The sequence below is a fragment of the Pelodiscus sinensis genome, chromosome 2 (genome assembly GCF_049634645.1).
Source record: "Pelodiscus sinensis isolate JC-2024 chromosome 2, ASM4963464v1, whole genome shotgun sequence".
Classification (NCBI taxonomy): Eukaryota; Metazoa; Chordata; order Testudines; family Trionychidae; genus Pelodiscus; species Pelodiscus sinensis.
Window position 1 is genome coordinate 129,147,595 of NC_134712.1, and position 24,743 is coordinate 129,172,337.

Consider the following 24,743-nt stretch of genomic DNA (forward strand, 5'->3'; position numbering starts at 1 on the left):
TACAGCGCTAATTCGAACTAAGCTAATTGGAACTAACGCATCTAGAACTAAAAACTAGTTCGAATTAGTGTTTTGCTAATTCGAACTAGCACGTCCACATTAAGTGGACCCTGAAGTGGGGTTAAGGATGGCCGGAAGCAGTGCCGGCAGGGCATCAGAGGAGGACTTAGAGCGTAGAGATGCTGTCTCAGACTAGCCGAGGCCTGTGCTTAAAGGGTCCCGACCTCCACCCCGGACAGACAGTTCTCAGGGGTGCCCCGCTTGCAAAGCAGTCCTGGCTTGGAGTGCCCTGAGTGCCCACACTGGGCATATCACAGCACTCGGCCATCAGACCGGCTGCATTTGCCGCAGGCTGCCATCTGGGGAGAGTGGGCAATTGGGGGGCTGCAGGAGAGCTTCCACCCCCAGAAGCCCGCAGAGCCAGCCCAGTCCTCCCCATTGGGGGCTCGTACCCCATTCCTCCCTCACCTCCTTCCACTTACCCTTCCCTAGCCCCTCTTCTTGATGTACAAAATAAAGATAACGTGTCTTCCAAAATGGAATCTGTCTTTATTGAACAAAACTGGGGGAGACTGGGAAAAGGAGGTGGGAGAGGGGAAGAGAGAGGCTGGGAGAGGGGAGAGCAACTAAAATGATCAGGGGTTGGGAACAGGTCCCATATGAAGAGAGGCTAAAGAGACTGGGACTTTTCAGCTTAGAAAAGAGGAGACTGAGGGGGGACAGGATAGAGGCTCTAAAAGCAGGAGTTGGGTGGAGAGGGTGCATACAGAAAAGTTCTTCATTAGTTCCCATAAAGAAGGACTAGAGGACACCAAAGGAAAGGAATGGGTAGCAGGCTTCAAACTAGTAACAGAAAGTTCTTCTTCACACAGCAAAGAGTCAAACTTTGGAACTCCTTGCTGCAGGAGGCTGTGAAGGCTAGAACTGGAACAGAGTTTAAAGGGAAGTGAGATGAAGTCATGGAGGTTGGGTCCATGGAGTGGTATTAGCCAGGGGTTAGGAGTGGTGTCCCTGCCCAAGGTTTGTGACAGGCTGGAGAGGGATGGCATGAGACAAATGGCTTGGTCACTGTCTTCGGTCCATCCCCTCCAGGGTCCCTAGAGTTGGCTGCTGTCGGCAGACAGGCTACTGGGCTAGATGGACCTTTGGTCTGACCCAGGACGGCCATTGTAAGCTCAGGGCTCAGGGTCGGGGGTCTCAGTGGACCCCCTTGATTCTCTTGCGCACCTGCTCCTGGGTGGCCAGGCAGGCAGCTATCCTGCCCAAGCTGGCCACTTTCCTATGTCTAGTGCGGAGATCGTGGACAAGGTCCACGATCTCCGCACTAGCCCAGGCGGGTGCCCGCCTCTTGCAGTCCCGGGAAAGCTCCCGGGAGCTGCCAGCCTGGTCCCGGGAAGAGGGGGAGGGCTGGGGGGCATCGGGTGGGTGGCTCGATCCATGCCAGGTACAGGGTCTGCTGGCTGGGTGCTGGCAGGCTTGCACCTGGCACGGGCACCATAGCCAACCCGTGCCCTTTTAAGGGGTCCGGAGCCGGGAGGGGGGCAATAGAGTTTCCCTGGTTGTGCCCAGAGTGGCCACCAGGGAAAGCTGGGGAGGGCTAGCCTCCCACTAGTTCGAATTAAGGGGCTACATACCCCTTAATTCGAACTAGCTAGTTCGAACTAGGCTTAATCCTCATGGAATGAGGATTACCTAGTTCGAACTAAGCGCTCCGTTAGTTCGAATTAAATTCGAACTAACGGAGTGCTAGTGTAGCGCCTATGAAAGTTAGTTCGAACTAACATCCGTTAGTTCGAACTAACTTTGTAGTGTAGACATACCCCCTGACATCTGTTGGGAGAGCAATACAGCAGTACACAGACAATCCAGGAAATGTTTGGAGAATGTTGGGATAACTTCTTGGTACAAGTGCTGAAGGAACCAAGCAAGGGCCACGCGCAGCTTGACCTGCTGCTCACAAACAGAGAGGAACTAGTAGGGGAAGTAGAGGTGGGTGAAAACCTGGGAAGCAGTAATCAGGAGATGCTAGATTTCGGGATCCAGACAAAAGGAAGAAAAGAGAGTAACAGAACACACATTCTGGACTTCAGAAAAGCAGACTGTGACTCCCTCAGAGAACTGAAAGGTAGGATCCCATGAGATGCTAACATGAAGCGGAAAGGAATCCAAGAGAGCTCGCAGTATTTTTAAGAAGCCTTATTAAAGGTATGGGAAGAAACCATTCCGATGAACAGTAAGAAAAGCAAATATGGTAGGCGACCAGACTGGTTTACCGGGGAAATCCTTGGCGAGCTTAAACACAAAAAGGAAGCTTACAAGAAATGGAAACTTGGACAGATGACTAGGGAGGAGTATAAATGTATTGCTCATGAATGCAAGGGAGTTATCAGGAAGGTGAAAGCATAATTGGAATTGCAGCTAGCAAGGGATGTGAAGGGTAACAAGTAAGGTTTCTACAGGCATGTTAGCAATAAGAGGGTGATCAGAAAGGATGTGGGGCCCTTATTGGATGAGGGTGGAGTACTCAATGCTTTCTTTGCCTCTGTCTTCACAGACAAGGGCAGTTCCTGGACTGCTGCACTAGGAAACGCAGTATGGGAAGGAGGTGGGCAGCCCTCGGTGGAGAAAGAACAGGTTAGGAACTATTTAGAAAAAGCTAGACATACACAAATCCATGGGTCCGGATTTAATGCAACCGAGAGTACTGAGTGAATTGGCAAATGTCATTGCAGAGACTTTGTCCATTATCTCTGAAAACTCATGGACATCGGCAGAGATCCCGGATGACTGGAAAAAGGCAAATGAACTGCCCGTCTTTAAAAAAGGGAAGGACAATCCAGGGAACTACAGACCAGTCAGCGTTACCTCAGTCCCTGGAAAAATTAGGGAGGGGATCATCAAGGAATCCATTTTGAAGCACTTGAAAGAGGGGAAAGTGATCAGGAATAGTCAACATGGATTCACCAAGGTCAAGTCATGCCTTGTCAAAATGTGCTACCTAGTGCAGCAGTCTGGGAGCTGACTTTGTCTTTGAAAATAGAGGCAAAAAAAGCATTGAGTTCTGCTTTTCCCACATCTTTGATAACTAAGGGTATGTCTACACTACCACCCTAGTTCGATTTAAATATCCCAGGTTTCATTTGCATCTTGCCAGGCGCTGCCATTTTTAAATCCCCATTAGTGCGGACTCCGTGCCCACGGCTACACGCGGCACGGACTAGGTAGTTCAAATTAGGCTTTCTAATTCGAACTACCGTTACTCCTCATGGAAGTACGAACCGGTAGTTCGAATTAGAAAGCCTAATTTGAACTACTTACTCTGTGCCGCGTGTAGCCGCGGGCACGGAGTCCGCACTAATGGGGATTTAAAAATGGCGGCGCCCAGGAAGATGCAAATGAAGCCCGGGATATTTAAATCCCGGGCTTCATTTGCAACTTCGAATGACTACATTCGGTGGTAGTGTAGACATACCCTAAGTTACCTCCCTCATCCATTAAGGGCCCCACACTTTTCCCACCTTCTTAGTGCTAGCATGCCTGTAGAAACCTTTCTTTTTAATCTTTACATCTATTGCTATCTTCAGTTCCTTATCGCTTTGGTCTTCCTGACTACACTCCTGCATACTCGAGCAATATACAGGTTTTAGAATCAAATTGAATAAAAATCTTAAATGTAAAATCAAATGAAGTAAATATCTTAAATGTGCCAAAACATTTCATAGAATCTCTATGGATACTAATTCCATGCTCCAATAATAAGAATATACCTATAGGGAGATATTATCGACCACCTGATCAGGACAGTGATAGTGACTATGAAATGCTAAGGGAGATTAGAAAGGCTATCAAATTTAAAAAACTTGATAATAGGGAGGGATTTCAACTATCCCCATATTGACTGGGTACACGTTACCTCAGGATGGGATGCAGAGATAAAATTTCTTGATACGTTGAATGACTGTTTTATTGGAGCAGCTGGTTCTGGAACCCACAAGGGGGGAGGCTATTCTTGATTTAGTCCTAAGTGCAGGGCAGGATCTGGTTCAAGAGGTAAATATAACTGGACCACTTGGAAATAGTGACCATAATATAATAAAATTTAATGTCGGTATGAAAAACACTTCAGCAGCCCAACATTGTGGCATTTAATTTCAGAAAGGGTAACTACACAAAAATTAGTAATTAAACAGAAATTAGAAGGTACAGTTGTTATCCGGGGTTCTTTCAACCCAAACTTCTCGGTAACTTTTACTCTCTGCAAGGTGGTGTCAGGAAATAATTCAGGGGAGACACAGCTATCTGACCGATAGATGGATGGTACAAACAGGACAACACAAGAGTGCTTTCACTTAAAGCTAAATTTTATTTAGTCTCAAGCACTTGCACATGTCCACAACAGGTTAGTAAAACACCCCCACCCTCGATAATTACCAAAGTTGAGTGTGGCTGTCAAGTGACAGGCAAGCTTCCGATGGCCAGTCTTCTGTCTGCTGGTGGGGACGAAGATGCGTCCAGATGTGAAGAATCCGCAAGGAGTCCTCGAGGCATCCCTCCAAGTGCTTCCAAAATTGTCCTACTAACTCAAACTTTCCTTCCCTATTCATCCTTAAGTATTACAATAACATGTCACTCAAAAACTTACTAGGCAAGCACTTTTTAAAGGTTAGGCAAGAGGTTTTCTTCTGATCATAACTTTTACCAGATGTGTTTTTTTCTTTTTCAGAGACTCTATGCCCGGGGGCCCTGATATGTCTTAGGGCATTTAGACAAACTTCCTGTTTTTCTTAATGTATAGTTCAGCGATTTCATTAGAGATTTGGGCCTCAGGAAGGACGTGGGGTCAAGCTGCCCTCTCTGTGGCACCCAAACTCCCCTTCTTCCCCCTCCCTGACTTGGTCATGCTGTCTAGGCCTATTTTGGGCCCGTTAGCGTGGTTGCTAAAGTTCAAGCAGTAAGCAATAGTGGTTCAGGCACATTACTGGATTTGCTGAAATGTCCCTGTACACAGTGACAAAAGTAAAATCTCTTCAAGCTGAATGGAAACTTTTCAAAGAGGCCCAACTTAAATGTATACCCCAAATTAAAAAACACAATAAGAGAACCAAAAAAGTGCCATCGTGGTGTAACAACCAGGTAAAAGAAGCAGTGACAGATAAAAAGATATCATTTCAAAAGTGGAAGTCAAATCCTTGTGAAGAAAATAGAAAGGAGCATAAACGTTGTCAAATTAAGTGTAAAAATATAAGAAGAAAAGCCAAAAAGGAGTTTGACGAACAGCTAGCCAAAAACTCAAAAAGTAATAGTAAAATGTTTTTTAACTACATAAGAAGCAGGAAGCCGGCCAAACAACCAGTGGGGCCCTTGGACGATCAAGATTCTAAAGGAGCTCTCAAAGATGATAAAGTCATAGCGGAGAAGCTAGATGAATTCTTTGTTTCAGTCTGCACTGCTGAGGATATTGGGAAGATTCCTAAACCTGAGCCATTCTTTTTAGGACACAAAACTGAGGAATTGTCCCAGAATCAGGTGTCAGTAGAAGAAGTTTTGGAACAAATTGATAAAACAGTAACAAGTCACCGGGACCGGATGGCATTCACCCAAGAGTTCTGAAAGAACTCAAGTGGCAAATTGCAGAACTATTAACTGTGGTTTGTAACCTAACCTTTAAATCGGCATCCGTACCTGATGATTGGAAGATAGCTAACATGATGCCAATATTTTAAAAGGGCTCTAGAAATGATCCTGGCAATTACAGGCCGGTAAGTCTAATGTCAGTACAGGGCAAATTAGTTGAAATTATAGTAAAGATGAAAATAATTTGTTGGGGGAAAGTCAACATGGTTTCTGTAAAGGGAAATCATGCCTTACTAATTTGCTAGAGTTATTTGAGGGGGTCAACAAACGTGGAGAAGGGGGATCCAGTGGATATAGTATACAGCCTCTCCCCAAGTTACAAACAAGTTACGGACCAAACACTTGGCCGTAACTCAATCTGTTTGTAACTCAGACCCCATTGAGTTACATAGCAACCGCTCTGTTTGCAAGCACAGGTAGCATTTGTAATTTGGGGACCGCTTTTACGACCGCTCCATGGAAGCTTTGGTCATAAATGCGAACGGTCGTAACTCGCAACTCGCAACTTATATTTCCCAAAAGCCTTTGACAAGGTCCGTCACCAAAGGCTCTTAAGTAAAGTAAGTTGTCATGGGATAAGAGGGAAGGTCCTTTCGTGGATTGATAACTAGTTAAAAGACAGGAAACAAAGGGTAGGAATAAATGGTTAGTTTTCCGAGTGGAGAGAGGTAACTAGTGGGGTCCCCCAAAGGTCTGTCCGGGGACCAATCCTATTCAACTTATTTATAAATGATCTAGAGAAAGGGGTAAACAGTGACGTGGAAAAGTTTGCAGATGATACTAAATTGCTCAAGATTATTAAGACCAAAGCAGATGTGAAGAGCTTCAAAAAGATCTCATGAAACTAAGTGATTGGGCAACAAAATGGCAAATTAAATTAAATGTTGATAAATGTAAAGTAATGCACATTGGAAAACATAATCCCAACTATATATACAATATGATGGGGACTAATTTGGCTACAATTACTCAAGAAAAAGTTCTTGGAGTAATTATGGATAGTTCTCTGAAAACATCCACTCAGTGTGCAGCGGTAGTCAGAAAAGCAAATAGAATGTTAGGAGTCATTAAAAAAGGGATAGAGACTAAGACAGAAAATATCTTATTGGCTCTATATAAATCCATGGTATGCCCACATCTTGAATATTGCGTACAGATGTGATTGCCTCATCTCACCAAAGATATATTGGTATTGGAAAAGGTTCAGAAAAGGGCAACAAAAATGATTAGGTGTTTGGAATAGGTCCCATTTGAAGAGACATTAAAAAGACTTGGACTTTTCAGTTTATTAAAGAGGAGAATAAGGGGGAATATGATAGAGGTCTATAAAATCATGACTAGTATGGAAAGAGTGAAAAAAGAAAAGTTATTTACTTGTTCCCACAATATAAGAACTAGCGGTCACCAAATGAAACTAATAGGTGACAGGTTTAAAACAAACAAAAGGAAGTTTTTCTTCACTCAGCACAGAGTCAACCTGTGGAACGCCTTTCCAGAGGATGCAGTGAAGGCTAGAACTTTAACAGGGTTCAAAAAGAGCTAGATAGATTAATGGAGGTTAGGTCCATCAGTTCCTATTAGCTAGGTTGGATGTCCTTAGCCACTGTTTCTCTAGAGGTAAGTGACAAGGGAGGGATCACTTTAGGTTTGCCTGTTGTGATCTCTCTCTCTGGAGCATCTGGTATTGGCCACTATTGGCAGACAGGATACTGGGCTAGACCGACCTTTGGTCTGACCCAGTATGGCCGTTCTTATGTTCTTATGTTATATCTCTAAATTCTGGGATTTTCTCATCTGACAAGGTCCGTGGTTCAGTATGACTACAGATGTTCCAGGATTGGAGATTCCCAGCACACTCCAGAGGGGTTGGGGCCCAAGAGCCAGCACTTGGATCAGCTTGGCTATGGGAGGAGGGGAGAGTAGGAGCTGGTGCGCGGCTCATTTGGGCCACAAGTGGGAAGGCATGGAGCCAATATGTGGCTCAGTTGGGCTGGAGAGGGTCTACAAGCTGGTATGCAGCTCAGCTGGGCTGTAGAGGAGCCAGGAAGCAAGTGGATGGAAGGGGGGAAGGCTGAAATGACCTCCCCTGGTCTGGAAAAATCTCTCATCCAGGATTAATCAGGTCCCTACGGTACTGTACCTGGGACGTCCAACCTGTATTTATACTCTTTTCTTGTCATGTGTCCAAGTTTCAACTTGTTATAAGCTTCATTTTTTTGTTTAAGTTCACCAAGGATTTTACTGTTAAACCAAACTGGTCGCCTATCATATTTGCTTTAGTTCTTCAATATATTGCCAGCTCTCCTGATTCCTTTCCCCTTTCATGTTAGCATTCATGTGATCCTGCCCATCATTTCTCTGAGGACGTCCTGGCATTCCCTCTTCTTGTCCTTCCACTCTTTTAGTTCTTTCTTTTCAACAGCAACCTAAAGCATAACTGTGTGCATAAAATCATCTTTACTTTTCCAAGGCCATTTCTTTGCCCTGCGCAGCTCTTCAGCCAGTGATAACAAGGAGGGCTTAGATCCCAAAGTTAAATATGTGAAGTCAAAATACAACATTTTACAGCAGGACCATTGCTAACACCTGACAGGGCACTGACACTACCCATTTAAACACGAACACTATTCACATACCTACCATTGACTGGTCATCCCAAGGTGAGTGTATATGAGACACAGGACCCATAAAATGATTAATTACTCACTGGGGTAGGGGAATTCACTGTTGCAGGGTGTTACTGTAGTCTGGACAGATGTCTCTCGGGAAGAACCAACGCTATAGCGGGTAAGTGTTTCGCAGAACCTTCACTTTTACCCAGTGTGTCCCAGCCATGTCCTTCTTCAGTTTTGCATATTGATATCTGCCTATAGATATCATAATTCCTATGGCTGGAGTGCAGCTGGGACTGAACAGCCTCTTCTCCCCCACATAATGATGACATGTAGCACCTCAGCATTGCTCCAAGTAGGGGATTGTCTCGTGCATGAAGCAGGCATGGTCACCTGGGAAGATTTGCCGAGAGCACTCCACGTGTTGCTGAGTAATCAAGAAGAGGACTTCCAAAATTCCAAAGGACTATAAAGGGTGGGTGGGAAGGCTGATCACTTGAGGGAAGGGCAGTAGAGTTCTAACCGATGACCAGCTAGACAAGATTGGGCATTATGGGACAGGTAACCAGAGGCCAGTCACCAGGAGGCATAGGGTATCTGTTGAAAAAGTCTTTCTTTCTCGACAGATCCCTCTCTAGACTGCCACTTTTTGCCGACAAAGTGCGGAGTCAGCAAAAAGGGCAGCCATTTTTATGCAAATTAAGCATGGGATATTTAAATCCTCTCTTCATTTCCAATGTCGACCTGCCTAATCTGCATCCCTCTGTTGGCAGAGGGGATGCAGTCTAGACATACCCTTGTTTATGTGGATTCCATCTCTTCCAAGCAATCCTCGTGCCCAGAATAGAGTTGAAGAAAGCAAAGCCCTCTCTCCGACACCATCTGTGGAACCACGCATTTACTTCAAGGATTCAACAATCCTTACCTGGACCTTTTCCCTCAACAGGAATCCGAAGGTTTGATCAGTTTTGGAATACTCTCGGTCATATCCTGAATTCGAGCTCCTGGTAAGAAGCACGTTTCTCAAGATTCCAGGTCTGGACAGCAGATGGATGACTCCATCCCTCTTAGGAGGAAGTCCCTGTAGGGATGACATATTGAAGTATTAAAAATGATTCCCCCAAGTGGAAGTTACTCCCCATAATTTGTTCCTCACAACTTAAAGTGTTTAGATTTATTATTATTAATTATTATTATTTTTTTTTTTAAGATTGTTAAATGTTTGGATTTATAATTATTGCCCCTTTAAAATATAATTTGTTAAGAATGTAATATTAGGACTATGTAGCCAGAAATAGCTCCCCCCTTCCCCCCCCCCCCCCCCCCCCCCCGTGTCCTAGGGCATGCTTAAGCTTGAGCAAGGGGCTGCTTGAAATTGACATTGTAACAATGCATTGTCAAGCCACTAACTCTGCTCTGGGAGCCAAGCCCTGTAATTGACTAAGGGCATTGTTACATAATTGACGCCTGTTCTCTTCAAAGCAACTGTAACTAACTCAGCACTCAGAGAATGTTTCAAGAGATGCCATCCAGAAACTTGTGACTTTTTTGTAACTACAACTCTTGAATATGTAAAGTTGTTATTATATGAAATACTGTATGGGAAACATTAATTAGGGAATGTATGTAAGAGAGAGAGTGCTTGGATGATGAATGAATGGTTCTGAGAGGTGCCAGCCTGAGAATGCAGCAACAAAGGGCTGAAGAAGGCGTCAGGTGCCAGTGCAACCAAAAGGTGTCAAGTGGAGAAAACCAAGTACTGGAGGTCCACCCGATGAGATCACTGACGAGCACCTGGCAGCCATCCTGGACATCAGCATGATGCAGCAATTTCCATAGACTGGCATAGGAAGAAATTCCTATAAGAACTGGACTCAAAGACTATGGAGTCAGAGTCCAAGGTTCTGCTGCCAGCCCACCAGGAGCTTCAGATGCGCATCTGATCAGGACTTCGCTCCCCACTCCCATCACTTGTGTACAGAGTACCTGGCCAGTATTCTGTCACAAGCAACTTCCAGGCTGGTAACTATAACAAATACACAGAACCTGAATGAATGGATGAATGAATGTTTATATGTATAAGGGTTAAGTAGTAATAGGAATAAGTAGTTAAACAACGTTGTTTGCTTCTATCTTTTCTTTATTTTTTTATTATCTTTACAATAAATGTGGCTTTTTGCCTTATCCCCCTCATAAGATCCTGCTTGGTTTTATTGGTACAACATCCCCAATCACCACCACCCGTCCTCGTCTTTTGGGGGTGGTGATTGTGGAACCCCCATCCCTAAGACTACGCATCCCATGCCTTCTGTCAGATGGTGTCCCATTCTAATTTCTTCCCTGAGAAATCCCTGCCAAAGCATTCTCCACCATAGTGCCTTTGCAGAGAACCTGAAAGTGGTTACTTATCGCTACAGGATGGGGGATATCTGAGTTGGCCTTCTTTTCCCAGAGGTTACGTGCTGCCAGTTTTCTTCCTTGTCCTATACTGATTTCACTGGCTGTTCTGCCTGCTGTGCCTGCAGGATTAAATGCTGCCTTCTATTGAGGAAGTCTTCTTCTTCTCTGATGGAACATAAGGTTGATTTTTGGGTCTTAAGTCCTCTACTTTTTCTTTCAAACTGGTGACCAGCTTGCAGTTAGTGCAGATGAAATCCCTTCTGTCTTCCTCAAGGAAGACAAATATTGCACATTCAGTGCAGATAACAACAACAGACTTATCACTATCCTTACCTGCCTTTCTTCAGAGAGATTCCTGAGATGTTTTTGCATGCCCCCTTGAAGGGCAGAAGAGAAAAACAATTTTCAAGGAAAAGACCACCATGCACTGTGGAGCTGCCGCCAGGGCAAACTCCCAGGCAAACTCCACTGTTGGCTGCTTCCCTGTTCACCACCATTATACTTTCCTCCCCTCTACCTTTCCCACTATGACCTCTCCTTTCCACCCTTCCCTGAGCAAATAATAAATATACCAGTTTTGGTTTCAACAAAAACTTTGTTTTTTGTTTTTTATAATAAAAGTAACTGGGGCGGGGTGGAGGAGGAGGGTGAGAACCTGAATGGAGGAGCGAGGAGGGGGGCTCAAGGCTGAGAGTGGTGCATGGTGCATGTAGGGAATAATTCCGGACACACTGGATGCAGGTGAAAACAAGCAGAGGATTTATTGAACACACAGTGCTGGTGGAGTGCCAACCAGGTGTTAGCCTGGAGATCAGTAACTTAACCAAAACATACATTAGATTATATAGGTAGCAGATGGATGGAGGGGAAGTGATTTGATAGGTCTAGCAGCGGAAATGAGATATGCACATAAGCCAATGAACTACGAAAGTTACACAATATCTCTGCCCATTTCCAATTAAACATGTTATCACTAATACAGGTAGTTATTCCAAACAAGCTAAATGAGCCAACATAAACAGGATGGAATCCCCCAAAATGGACATGTTGCTGTTAGCTTGTTAACTGAAATTGTGATGTCTGCTGTGAGATGACTCCTTCCTTGTGTTGGCACAGTCCTTGGGATCCAAACTCATTAATCTGAAATCACAGGAGACAGTAAAAAAACCATGCAGCTTAGCTTATACCAGCCAGGCCTTATCAGAGTGAGGCCCCTTTGGAATGTAATTGCCAGTGGAACCAGGGTCATGGTAGCTGCCTGTCCGTATGCTTCCCAGGCCTGGCCTAATGATTTCGGATTTGAGTACTCCGTTCTCAGCAAGATACTATGGACTGCCTCAGTTTACCCTACAGTGCAGCTGGAAGTGCCGTCTTGGGTCCAGGTACCTCGACGGACTTTGGGTTGGGTGGGGGTCTGGGACAACAGAGGGGTGAGCGAGGGGATGGGAGGACTGCAGTGGGGTTAGGGGTGGCAGGGGCAGCCGGGGTTGGGGGGATCAGGAGTGGGGAGAGCAAGAGTGGGGACAGGCCATCACTTCCCAGATCATGACACACATGTTTTTGCCCTGCTGCACATGCTGGTCCCACATGTGATTGTGCCACTGAGCTTCATCACGGTCCTTTTGGGCCAGGGTCTGCTACATGTCACGCAGGACAGCCACGTGCTCCCGCATGAGGTCCTCATGCACCCTCCAGTATCTGCAACTCCCCTGGGTTTGGGCGGCTGCTTCTGATGGTGTGGATCACTCCTCAGCAACAGCTGGTCCGGCTGTGGAGGAAATGAGGAAGAGGAGTTCAGTCATCCATCCAAGCAGAAATTGTCCCTGAGGCCGTGCCAGCCACAGTGAGCAAGGCCCATGAGCGAGGCCATTCATGGGCTGCACAGCAGGCCCTGCCTCACAGGGGCCTCAAGATTTCCAGGGGACCATACTGCCTGCTTCCTCCTCTCCCATGGACAAGCAGGCCAGGGAAGTCTCCGGTCACAGTGGGATCCCATGGGTGGGAGAGGGACTTGGAGCAGCCTGGTTCTCCTTGGGCCCGCACACACACCTGCACCTGGCAGCGCTGTCCATGGGAGCGGGTGGTGCCTCATGCATGCAGGCATGGCCACGTGCTATGTACGCCGCTCATCGGTCTGTGTGGAGTTGTGCGTGTGCCCTTGTGCCCAGCCTGCTTCTATCGGGGGCTGGTGGAGGGAGGATGTCCCTCCCAGGGGTTGGATGTGTGTGGGGCCTCCTCTCAGCCTGTGAACAGCAGCCCTTGTTTGCTCTGGGGCCGGCTCCTGAGACCACGTGGTGCACACTGCTGCTGTCCGGGCCTAGCATGCCACTCGATAATCACACCGCATCCCCTGTGTGCCTGCCTCCCCCACCCTGTTTGTGTGACAAACTGAGAGGACTCACCTCATGATCCCTCCCCAGCATCAGATGATGCCTGGGAGATGTCCAGGGCCTAGGGTTCCAGTTCCATTGAGGACCTCTTCCTCTTGTGGCTCCTTCTCATCATCCTACTCCAGGAGCTCCGTCTGGGCAACCATGGGTGTCTCCAAGCTCGAATCTACCAGTATGGATGGGGAAAGGGCTTCCCCACCCCCAGAATCTGGTTCAATTCTCTATAGTATGGGCAGGAGTGGGGTCCGCCCCGGAGCAAGAGCTGTGCTTCCTGGCCCAGGCGTACCCTTGTCGGGGCTCTTTTACCTTGCTCCAGACTTGGTTGAGGGTGCAGAGGTGGTGTCCCCCCCTGGGCCATGCGCCCATAAATGTCTGCATTTCAGTGCTTGGTGCGGAGATCCTTCAAGGGCTCATCCTCCCCGCACAGCTCCAGAAGAGATCAGCCCCCAGACTAGGAGGACACCCAGCATTTGGTGCCCCTAGGTGGGTGCTGGGACCTCTGGTGCTATTCCCTGAAAGGGCCAGGAGGGGATTTGGGCAGCTTGTGGCTGTGCCATGGGTCAACAGGTCTGTGGCAGGGAGAGCCGCACAGTCAGGGTGCTGCTCCATGGCCTACTTCCTGCCACAAGGCTTGTGCAGGGTGTCTTCAGCTTCAAGAACTGGCAGGAGACAGGAACTATAGAGCTCTGATTAGTTTGGAAGGAGTGTCCACCAGGACAACTGTGCTTTCTCCTGGAGACCTCTTTTTTCAAAATAATTCCCTCTTCCGCATCTACACACGCTTTTTTCTGAAAAAACTCTTTCGGAAAAGGCGATCTTCCTCATAGAATGAGGTTTACCAATGTCGGAAAAACCCCTGCAGCCTTTCGAATTTCTTTCGAAAGAACACAATTGCAGTGTGGACATAGACTCATAGGGTATGTCTACACTACCCTCCTATTTCGAAATAGGAGGGTAATGTAGGCATACCGCAATTGCAAATGAAGCCTGGGATTTGAATTTCCCGGGCTTCATTTGCATAAGCCGGGCGCCGCCATTTTTAAATCCCGGCTGGTTCGAACCCCGTGCCGCGCGCCTATACGCGGCACAAACTAGGTAGTTCAAACTAGGCTTCCTAGTTACTCCTCGTGGAGTGAGGAGTAATGGTAGTTCGAACTAGGAAGCCTAGTTTGAACTACCTAGTTCGTGCCGCGTGTAGCCGCGCGGCACGGGGTTCGAACCAGCCGGGATTTAAAAATGGCGGCGCCCGGCTTATGCAAATGAAGCCCGGGAAATTCAAATCCTGGGCTTCATTTGCAATTGCGGTATGCCTACATTACCCCGCTAGTTCGAACTAGCGGGGTAGTGTAGACATACCCATATGCTTTAAGGTCAGAAGGGATCACCATGATCATCTAGTCTGACCCCCTGCACAACGCAGGCCACAGAATCTCACCCACCCACTCCTTGAATAATCTTCTCACCTATATCTCAGATACTGAAGTCTTCAAATGATGGTTTACAGACCCCAAGATACAGAGAATCCTGCAGCAAGTGATCTGTGCCCCATGCTACAGAGGAAGGCGAAAACCTCCAGGGCCTCTGCCAATCTACCCTGGAGGAAAATTCCTTCCCGACCCCAAAAGACATAGGTGACTTTTTTTGGAAAAACAGCCGTTTTTTCGAAAAAAACTCTGAAACCTATATGCACCCAGCCTTCTTACACTATTTTATTGTGGTAAATGCTCACATTGTGCTTGATTCATTTCCCCATTTGTAAAATGGCAAAAATGTTATTAACGTCACAGGATTCTTATAGAGGCCCTAATTAATCAGTATTAGAAAAGCAGCTTGTAAAGCAGCTGTTTTAGTAATAGGGGATTAAAAGTAGCTACTTTGCTATTTTTGTGCATTGTGGCATTGACAATTGCTGGAGCTGAATTGAGGGAAATGGGACCTGTGGTCTCATCCAAAGTAGAAAATCCTCTGTCAGTCTTCCAGCGAGAAAATGAAAATGGGATCAACATAAGTCTACACATATATTTTCTCTTGTGTTGAAAATACTATTTAAAAGTATGTCTACACTACAGCATTATTTTGAAATATCTTATTTTGAAATAGTTATTTCGAAATAACGTATCTAGACACAAAATGCATTTCGAAATAGCATTTTGCTATTTTGAAATAGCGCATCCACACTGATCGGATGCATCACATTTAAGGCTGGCTGGAACCGGATCTGGCAGGGCATCAGGTCAGGAGTTACCTTGTGTGGCTGCTGCCTGAGGCTAACTGAAACCTGTGCTTAAAGGGACCTGCCTCCCTCCCCAGACAGCCGGTTCTAAGGTTTTCCTGCTTGCTTGCCTACCTCGATGAGGGATAGCAAAGCATTTTTCTCTCTGCATGCTCTGGTCGCCCTCATTCATGACACTACAGCACTCTGCAGCTTGGAGCCTGAGCTGCCCCTGGGCACTCTGGTGCTTCTCCTGGAAGTGTTGCTGCGAGCCTGGCAGCATGTTCTGGTGTGCCCCACTGGGGACTTGTGCCTCATTCCTCCCTCATGTCCTTCTACTTACCCCTCCCTAACCTCTCTTCCTGCTGTACAATAAAAGACACATGTTCATTACAACAAAGCCTCTGTATTGAACAAAACTGGGATGGGGGGGAATGAAACAGAGGTGAGACTGGGGAAAAAGGGTGGGAGAAGGGAGGAGGGAGGATGGGAGAGGGGAGGGGGAAACCTGGGAGGAGGGAGCTGGCAGGAAGAGGCAAGGGGAGGAAGAGGGAGGAGAATCTCAGGGCTCACGGTTGGGGGTCTCGGTGGCCCAATTGTCTCCCAGCACTATGGGTGTGGATGCCTTGGCATCCGTGGGGGTGTGGGCAGGGTGGGGAGGAAGAAGCAGGAGGGGGAGAAGGAGTGGGAAGAGGAGCGGTAGCTGGGAAGGCAGCAGGGGCTGGAGCAGCAAGAGGTAGCAAGCTCTGCCCCAAGGTTAATGACCACCTGGGGGGCACGGACCATTCTGCCCCCCAGGATGCAGTCCCTGGTTGGGAGCTGCCCCTTGTGGCCCTGGCATATGCCTGCCACAGCTCCTTTATTTTCATGCCAACCTGCTCCTGGGTTTGCAGGTGGCCTTTGGTGGCCAGGCTGGCAGCCATCTGCCTATAGACGGCCACATTCCTGCATCTAGTGCACAGATCATGGACGTCGGAGGCATTCCCCCAAACCTGAATTAGGTCCCTGATGTCCGCACTGGACCAGGCAGGTGCCTGCCTTTTCTGGTCCCTTGCTGGCTCCTGGGAGCTGGCAGACTGGTCCTGGGGAGTGATGGAGAGCTGGCTGGCACTGGCTTCCTGGCTCATGCTGGGGCCACTGGGTCAGGTGCAGTGACTGCTGGTTCTGGGCTGGCACTGTGTCCAGAGTCTACCCCTTTAAAGGCTAAGGGGAGGGAGGGATTGAGAGAAGGAGGGAAAGGAGCTTTCTTGGTTGTGCCCAGAGTGGCCACCGGGGCACCCTGGGAAGGGCTGGAGGCCCCCTATTTAGAAATAAGCATCTACACAGTGCTTATTTTGAAATAGGCGTTATTCCTTATGGAATGAGGTTTACCAATTTCAAAATAAGCCCTCCATTATTTCGATTTAATTTTGAAATAGCGGTTTGGGTGTGTAGACACTGGTAAAGTTATTTAGAAATAATGGCTGTTATTTCGAAATAACTTTGCTGTGTAGACATACCCTTATACCTTTACCAACTGCCCACTGTTCTGAACTACTTGCTTGCAGTGGCAAATATGTCTCGTGGGTAATTCTACCTGTTAAATTAGGAACAAAAGTTTGGGCATGCATTTGCTCTGTCCTCTGATGACATCTGATTAATTGTATTTAGACTCAGTACAAATATTGAAAAAGTATAGTTGTGTTCCGCTGGGGATATTTCTTTGAAACGTGTATAGAAAGACAAAGAAGTCTATAAAACGTAAGAATGGTTGAACTTCTTTTCCTATATGTTTCCTCTGATTTCTAGTTTTTTACCTTACTTAACATTTCTGAAGCTTTCCACCCCTACTCTCATCAGGGCATTTAGGTGGAAACGTTTCTTCTCAGTTAGTCTCTGGTTCAGGTTGCTAGTTCACTCCTTTCTACTGTCATATTAGAAGGTTAAACAGTGTAGCATGAAGAACAGAGCTATGATTATCATAAGATAATAACACTCATGGGTGTGAAGGAAAACAGTATGTTCCACAGAGGAGTTGCTTTATTATTATTGTTTTTAAATATGTGATTTTCTCTCTATCAATAATATTGTGTTTTTGTTATTGTGATATTGTTTTACCTAAAAAATATTTCAATATCAATGAATCAGAAACATCTTCTTTCAAAAAAGGAAAGGGTGTGTGAAACAATCCAATATTACAAAAGTAAAATTAGATGTGATGTTTACTGAGAATATTATGACTTGATTCTTTAGGGGAGAGGAGCAATACAAACCAGATTAACTTTCAGATGAACACACAAACTCAAGTAAATCTCATCTTTGAAATAGATTCATTAATAGCTTATTTACTTAATTACAAGCTTGCTCCTTCTCTAAGTATGTCTACACTACAGCGTTATTTCTAAATATCTTATATTCAATATAAGTTAATTCAAAATAAGTTATTTTGAAATAATGCATCTACACACAAAATGCATTTCGAAATAGCGTTTTACTATTTCAGAATAGCGCGTCCACCCTGAGTGGATGCTGAATTGCATTTAAGGTTGGCCGGAACCAGGTCCGGCAGGGCATCAGGTCAGGAGTTACTTTGTGTGGCTGCTGCCTGAGGCTATCTGAGGCTTGTGCTTAAAGGGACCCCTCTGGACAGCCGGTTCTCAGATTTCCCTGCTTGCTTGCCTACCTCGCTGAGGGAGAGCAAAGCATTTTTGTCTCTGCCTGCTTTGGTTGCCCTGACTCAGGACACCACAGCTCTCGGCACCATGGAGCCAGAGCTGCCCCTGGGAACTCTGGTGCTCATTTTGGATGTGTTGCTGCAAGTCTGGCTGCAATTGCTGGAGACCATAACTTGGGTGAGGGGGAAATGAGGGTGGGAGAGGGGAGGGGGAAACCTGGGAGGAGGGAGCTGGAAAGGGGAGTCAACGGGAGAAAGGGGGAGGAGAAGCTCAGGGTTGAGGGGTCTTGCTGATCCATCTGTCTCCCAGCACTGCAGGTGCAGGGGTCTTGGCATCCCCTCGGAGTGGGGATAGAGGGTAGGGTGGGTTGGGGGGAGGAAGAAGTGGGAGGGGGAGCAGGAGTGGGAGGAGAAATAATAGCTGGGGTGGCTGCAGGGGCTGGAGTGGCAGCAGGCAGCATTCTCTGCACCAAGATCTGCAGGTGATTGCGGATGGCACAGCCCCTGGTCAAGTAGCTCCCTCAAGCTCTCCTGCCACAGCTGCAGGTCTTCATGCACCCAGTGCTCCTGACTGCGAATCTGCCTTCGCAGTAGCCCCAGGTGCTGCTGCTGGTACTCCTCCTGGTTCTGGGTGAGCCTGCTGACCCGGGTGCAGGAGGATGTCCTGGGCGGGGTGGTGCACCCTGCACTCACAGCTGCTGCGGCTGTGGAGAAACACAAGAAGTGGTCAGTTCTCCCTGGGGACACAGTGAGTGAAGCCCAGCCCCCCTCTGCAAGGCTAGGATGGCAGGTCTCCGCACCATCATGTCCTGCTATCCCCAGGAGTGTGAGCTTGCCCCTGTGCTGTATATAGTGTCGGTGTGGGGGAGGAAGGGGAGATGTGTCCTACCTCTGCGTAGAGGGGGTTCTGGAGGGAGGGCAGTGTGCAGTGTTCCTCCCCAGGGTCAGGAGAATGTCATGTGCCTTCATACATACACACGTGTTGGCAACAGGCTAGGGCCCCTGTGTGGCAGCCAGCCAGGGCCACTTGCGCAGGGTGGCATGGCACATGCACAGGTTGCTGCATGCTCCGTGGTCATCAAGGCTCACACGCATGGTCCCTGGTTTCTTTCTCCTCCCCTCCCCCCCGTCCCGCATAAGGGGACAGTGATGGCACTCACATGTTGAGGCCTCCCTGGCCTCGGATGACACCGGCGACAGGCTTGCTAGGATGGCTCGGGGGTCCTGGGTGCGGAGCATGCTCTCTCCAGGCTCCTGCGGCTCCTGGCTGTCCTTCTTCTCCTCTTCCTCCTCCTCCTCCTTCATGGGGAGGGCCCTCTGCCCCAGGGTTGATGACCACCTGGGGGGCACAGACTGTCTGATCCCCCCAGGATGCAGTCTAGGGCATCATAATAGGGGCAGAGGTCCGGGTCAGCCCCGGGTTGGGAGCTTCCCCCGAGGCCCTGGCATAGGCCTGCTGCAGCTCTTTTATTTTCATGCACACCTGCTCCTGAGTGCTCATGTGACCTTTGGTGGCCAGGCTGGCAGCCATCCGTCTGTAGACAGCCGCATTCCTGCGTCTAGTGCGGAGATCGTGGACATTGGAGGCCTCCCTCCACACCTCAATGAGCTCCCTGATCTTTGTACTAGACCAGGAAGGCACCCGCCTTTTGCGGGGAGCTGCCAGTCTGCTCCTGGGGAGCTATGGAGGGCTGGGTGCCAGTGGCTTGCTGGCTCATTCTGGGTCAGGTACACAGACTGCTGGCTCTATGCTGGCAGCCTTGAAGCTGTGGCCAGAGTCTACCCCTTTAAGGGCTCCAGGGATGGGCGGGAGCAGAAGAGTTTTCCTGGTTGTACCCAGAAAGGCCATCAGGGCACCCTGGAAAGGGCTGGAGGCCCCCTATTTCGAAATAAGCGTTTACACAGCGCTTATTTTGATTTAGCTATTTAGAATTTGGCGTTATTCCTCATGGAATGAGGTTTACCAAATTCAAAAAAAGTGCTCTGCTATTTTGAATTAATTTCAAAATAGCAGTTTGACTGTGTAGACGCTAGGAAAGTTATTTCGAAATAACAACTGTTATTTCGAAATAACTTTGCGGTGTAGACATACCCTAATAGAGGACAGTTTAATTCTAACACTCTACAGGTTGGACCATACTTGGGATATGACCAATCCCAAAGGAGGGAGTTTACCGGATCAGGGGAGGCTGGTCCTTCTGCTGATGGACTTCGGGCTCTCCTGGGGTCTGTCAGCAGATCGCCAGGCTCTTCTGCACCCAGGCTAGGTCTGCAGCTGGCCTCAGGGTACCAGGCTCCACTGCCCCAGAGCTTCTGGGGCTCTGCAGCCCTGGGGCCACCAGACTCTGCAGTCCTGGTGCTGGAGCTCATCTGCTCCATGGCCAGCTGCTCCCTGCTAGGACTCTCTAGTCCAGGGGTCACTAGTCCAGCATCATCCACGGTGTTGCTGAACCACAGATGTTGCTGGACCAGAGAGTCCCGGACCAAAGAGGTTCAATCTGTAGTTAATATTTGTACATGTGATTTCAGACCTTGGGAGTGTCTAATATCTGCAGAGATTATCTATTGATATGGAGTTCTGGTAGTAGAATAAACTCCTTATTAAGGAAGACTATGCCCTTTTATTAGATCCTGAGAAGATAAGGTCGGACTTCTTATTTTGTATTTCCTCCCTACCATTACATTTTAAAAATTGCTGTTTTACCCAAGGCTGATTTTCCTTCTTTGTGGTGAGGAAGAAATAGGATGGCATTACTGGGAAACAAATGCCTCTCTTGTTCAGTTCCAAATACTGCCCAAGTTTCAGAGCAACAATGCTCACTTTTTAAAAATTTTATGTGCATATCTTTGAAATATCCAGACAGTTCCAGAAACTGAAGTCCTTCATGCAATCACAGAGGAGGTAAAGGACAGGAGCTATTAATGTAAGATTTGGTCACGCTGTTCTGCCAGTTTGCCTCAGTTCCAACCTGGAATCTCCACACTGATTGTTTTTGGCCTATCTCTTGAAACTGCCAGTATCCATGATGATGGTTTTCATAATGTTAGACTTCTGTTTATCTGAGTGTTCATGGAGACCAAGGACTCATTTAACATAAACTGCTAAACACTATCAATCAGGTAGCAATGATAGTGTTTAGCAGTTTTTGATTACTACTCACCTGGATTAGTTCTGTCACCCGGAACCTGTAGGTTAAAGGCTCAATATCACACTATATTGAGTCATCCAGTCTAAGGACGATAAGAGGCGTGTAATTGACCAATTGTGTAGTCAACAATTTGTATTGACTTCATGATTAGTTTATAAGGGAAGGTGCTCTGTTCTGGCTTGTACTGGTCCAGGAGCTACCCCTGGTATAGCTCTGGAGTTTAAATGTAGTAGGAGCCAGATGTGCAGACAGCCTAGCTCCCACTACATTTACACTGCAGAGGTATGGTGGGGATAGTCCTGGACCGGTGCAAGCCAGGACAGAGCCAGAACCACTGCAGTTTAAATGTAGTAAAAGCCAGGAGAATGTAGTGAGAGCGGAATTTGCTGAGTCCCAGCTCACACCAGGACCAGCAGCCCTTGTCCACAGCCAACCATGGCCACCACAAACAGAGGCTAATGTGGCAGCAGCCCCTGTCCGCAGCCAAACCAGCTGTCGTGAACAGAGGCTGCTCCTTTGCAGCAGCCTGCCCTACCGCCCACTCCTCCCCTCTGCTGCCTCTGACAGTGGGGGCAAGCAGCACCATTAAGATGGTGCTGGGGGGAACCATCTTTTAAGCTGGCTCCCCAGCACTGGCTCATATCCACCATTCCCCCACCTTGCCACCACTGATACAAAAGCAGCAAGGAGTGGGAAAAGCGAGTAGTCAACTTCTTGACTGCTCATTTACAGCCCTAATCCAGTCATTCCAGTACACACATTCTATGCACTTTTGAAACAATATACTTTTAAGGTGCTTTATTAAAAAAAAATAAGAAAACACTTCCACAAAAGTTTGGAAAGAAATGTTGATTAGTATAGGACCCTTTGACAGACCCAATTAGCACAGCAGGGGTAACATCATCTTTTGAGGTTGAAAGGCTGTAATTGCTGTTTTTAGTTATGTGAAAGTGGTTTTCATTTTTCCCCTTTCCATTAGGTATAAAATGGTTGGCTGCAGCAGTCTGTTGTGAAGACCTCGGAACAAATACCAGAAATTTCTCCACTCAGTACTTCATGATGTAAATGCAGTGTGACCTTTCCCCAGTGGGCAGTTAAACCATGGACATACTAAAAAAAACATTTTGGATTGTTTTCCTAAGCCAGGCTTCACCTTCCTTCTTGGGGACCTATTAAGGGATTACATTTGAAAACAACAAAAGAGAGAAGGAAACCTTCAACTGGAAAGTTATCCTACAATGAGAATTATGAGCACATCTTGTATCTGCCCAGTCCTAGTTTGTCTCTGTTTTGTGCAGCGGTGTTATGGAGTAGCTCATCATGGCTCCATTAAGGTGACCAGAAATCAAACCAAACACATAGAAGGTGAAACAGAAGTTCACCATCGTCCCAAGCGTGGATGGGTATGGAACCAGTTCTTTGTTTTAGAAGAACACCTGGGACCAGATCCCCAGTATGTGGGAAAGGTAAGGTCTTATTCCATTTTTATAAAGGGACACAGGAACTTTAGAAGAGATAAATGTTGTTTCAGATGCCAACCTAGCTGATGTCTCCTGTAAAGGTGGAAGCACCATGGAAGTGAAATATGTTACAGACATTCACATTATATTTGCCTGCTATCCCTAGTTATGTGCAATAGTAATCATGGGGGAAGAGATGATGTACAACTATAAATTTACTGTACTGCATCATCTTTAGTGTTTTGTGTTAAAAAAATGAAGGGCTTTTGGAGAAACTGATGCAGTTCACACTACTGAATGATATTTTGTACTACTTCAAATGTGGCATACTAAATATACCCTTAATGCTGATTACTTCAGAATGAGTTTCAAATCTCTTCATCTTCCGTGAGAAATGCTTTAGGGATAAGATTTATCTGACAAGGTGCAGACCGATTTTGAGTTATGTGTGATGAAACACCATTCTGGAGAGAGTTCCATTGGGGACTCTTCTTATATCAGAAGTATATTGTACAATTGCCACTACAGCTGGCTATGTGTGCGTATTTTGTGGGATAATGGCACCATTTCTACCACATCCCTTTAGGGTGCAAATTTAGAGTGATAGGAGCCCAGGAAGAGTGCAAAGGCTACATTTATGTCATACTTCAATGCAGTGAATTCAGTAGAAATGTTTTTATACTTCTCCACCACCCTTATGCTACTGAGTGTTATCTATATGAGATAATCCATGCTAAAAATGTAATTAAAAAGCATGAAGTCTTGAAAATGTGATTTTCTTCCAAGTTAGACTCTGCCTAAACACTGCTCTTTTGTACATAAGATACAGCCTCCCATTTAATAATACCATTTTTGAGTGTTTCCTTCTCGTTTAGTGCACAGGATGGACAGCGCTCAGGAAATTAGTCAGATACTCATTTAGTATTTCTTTTAATCCTTCTCAATATTTGGCTCAGTCCTCATTTGCTGCACTCCTTCCAAACTCTACACTAAGGGTACGTCTAGACTACATGCCTCTGTCGCCAGAGGCATGTAGATTAGGCTACCAGACATAGGAAAATGAAGCGGCGATTTAAATAATCGCCGCTTCATTTAAATTTACATGGCTGCCATGCTGAGCCGACAAACAGCTGATCAGCTGTTTGTCAGCTCAGCGTGATAGTCTGGACGCGCGGGTGTTAACATCAAAGGTATTTGTCGACCACCCAGGTATGCCTCCTGGGATGAGGTATACCTGGGTGGTCGACAAATACCCTTGATGTCGCCATCCGCGTGTCCAGACTATCGCGCTGAGCCGACAAACAGCTGATCAGTGCGGCAGCCATGTAAATTTAAATGAAGCGGAGATTATTTAAATCGCTGCTTCATTTTCCTATGTCTGGTAGCCTAATCTACATGCCTCTGGCGACAGAGGCATGTAGTCTAGACGTACCCTAAGTAAGGACTTAATTTTTTCCTTATTACTTCATAGGGTTGTCTTTGGTGCTTGCCATTTTAGTATCTGGATGCCTCTCAAATATTAGTGAATTTATCTTTGCAGACCATCCTTCAGATGGGAGGTTGTGACAGACCGGGCTGGGTCTGGGCACAGCTGAGAGTGTCTCCTCAGGGGGAATTGCTCAAATTCGGGTCTCCTTACAGCCCTCAGACTGGAAACCTTCCCAAATAGGCCACAAACCAGTGCCACAGAGCACATCAGCTGCCTGCCTGGCCAGCCAGAAGCCTTGCGAGCAGACCCCTCTGACACCACAGCAATATCCATGACCCAGATGGCCCCGGGCCTCATACTCAGGTGAGGGGTTTTAGAATGTGGTTGTATCGAAGGGCTTGGCTATAGACGATGGATCGTATGGTGTGTTCTGGATGGGAGCTAGAGGCATGTAGGTAACTATATGAGTCAGTGGGTTTTCTGTAGAGAGTGGTATCTAATTTACCATTGGTGATTTGTACTGTGGTGTCCAGGAAATGGATCTCTTGTGTAGAATGGTCTAGGCTGAGATTGATGGTGGGGTGTAGGTTGTTAAAGTCTCTGTGGAATGTATCCAGTATTTCTTGGCCATGCGTCCAGATCATAAAGATGTCATCGATGTAGCGTAAGTAGAGAAGGGGTAAAAGGGGACGGGATCTGAGGAAATGTTCTAAATCAGCCATAAAGATGACAGACCCATAGTCGCCTATAGATTACCACCTAACCTCAGGATGATTCTTACCATCAACCACAGGACATACCACA

At 46.9% G+C, this 24,743-nt stretch overlaps 1 protein-coding gene across 5 annotated transcripts in view; it reads left to right on the forward strand.

The window, feature by feature from the left end:
- CDH18 (cadherin 18) overlaps positions 1-24,743 on the forward strand; it is a 1,055,536-nt gene that overhangs the window by 667,381 nt on the left and 363,412 nt on the right. For all 5 annotated transcript variants that reach the window (XM_075921433.1, XM_075921430.1, XM_075921429.1 and 2 more), the window contains one exon: positions 22,030-22,516. In XM_075921433.1, the coding sequence (XP_075777548.1) occupies positions 22,289-22,516 (228 nt within the window). In that variant the 5' untranslated portion in view covers positions 22,030-22,288. The remainder of the gene's footprint in view (positions 1-22,029; positions 22,517-24,743) is intronic.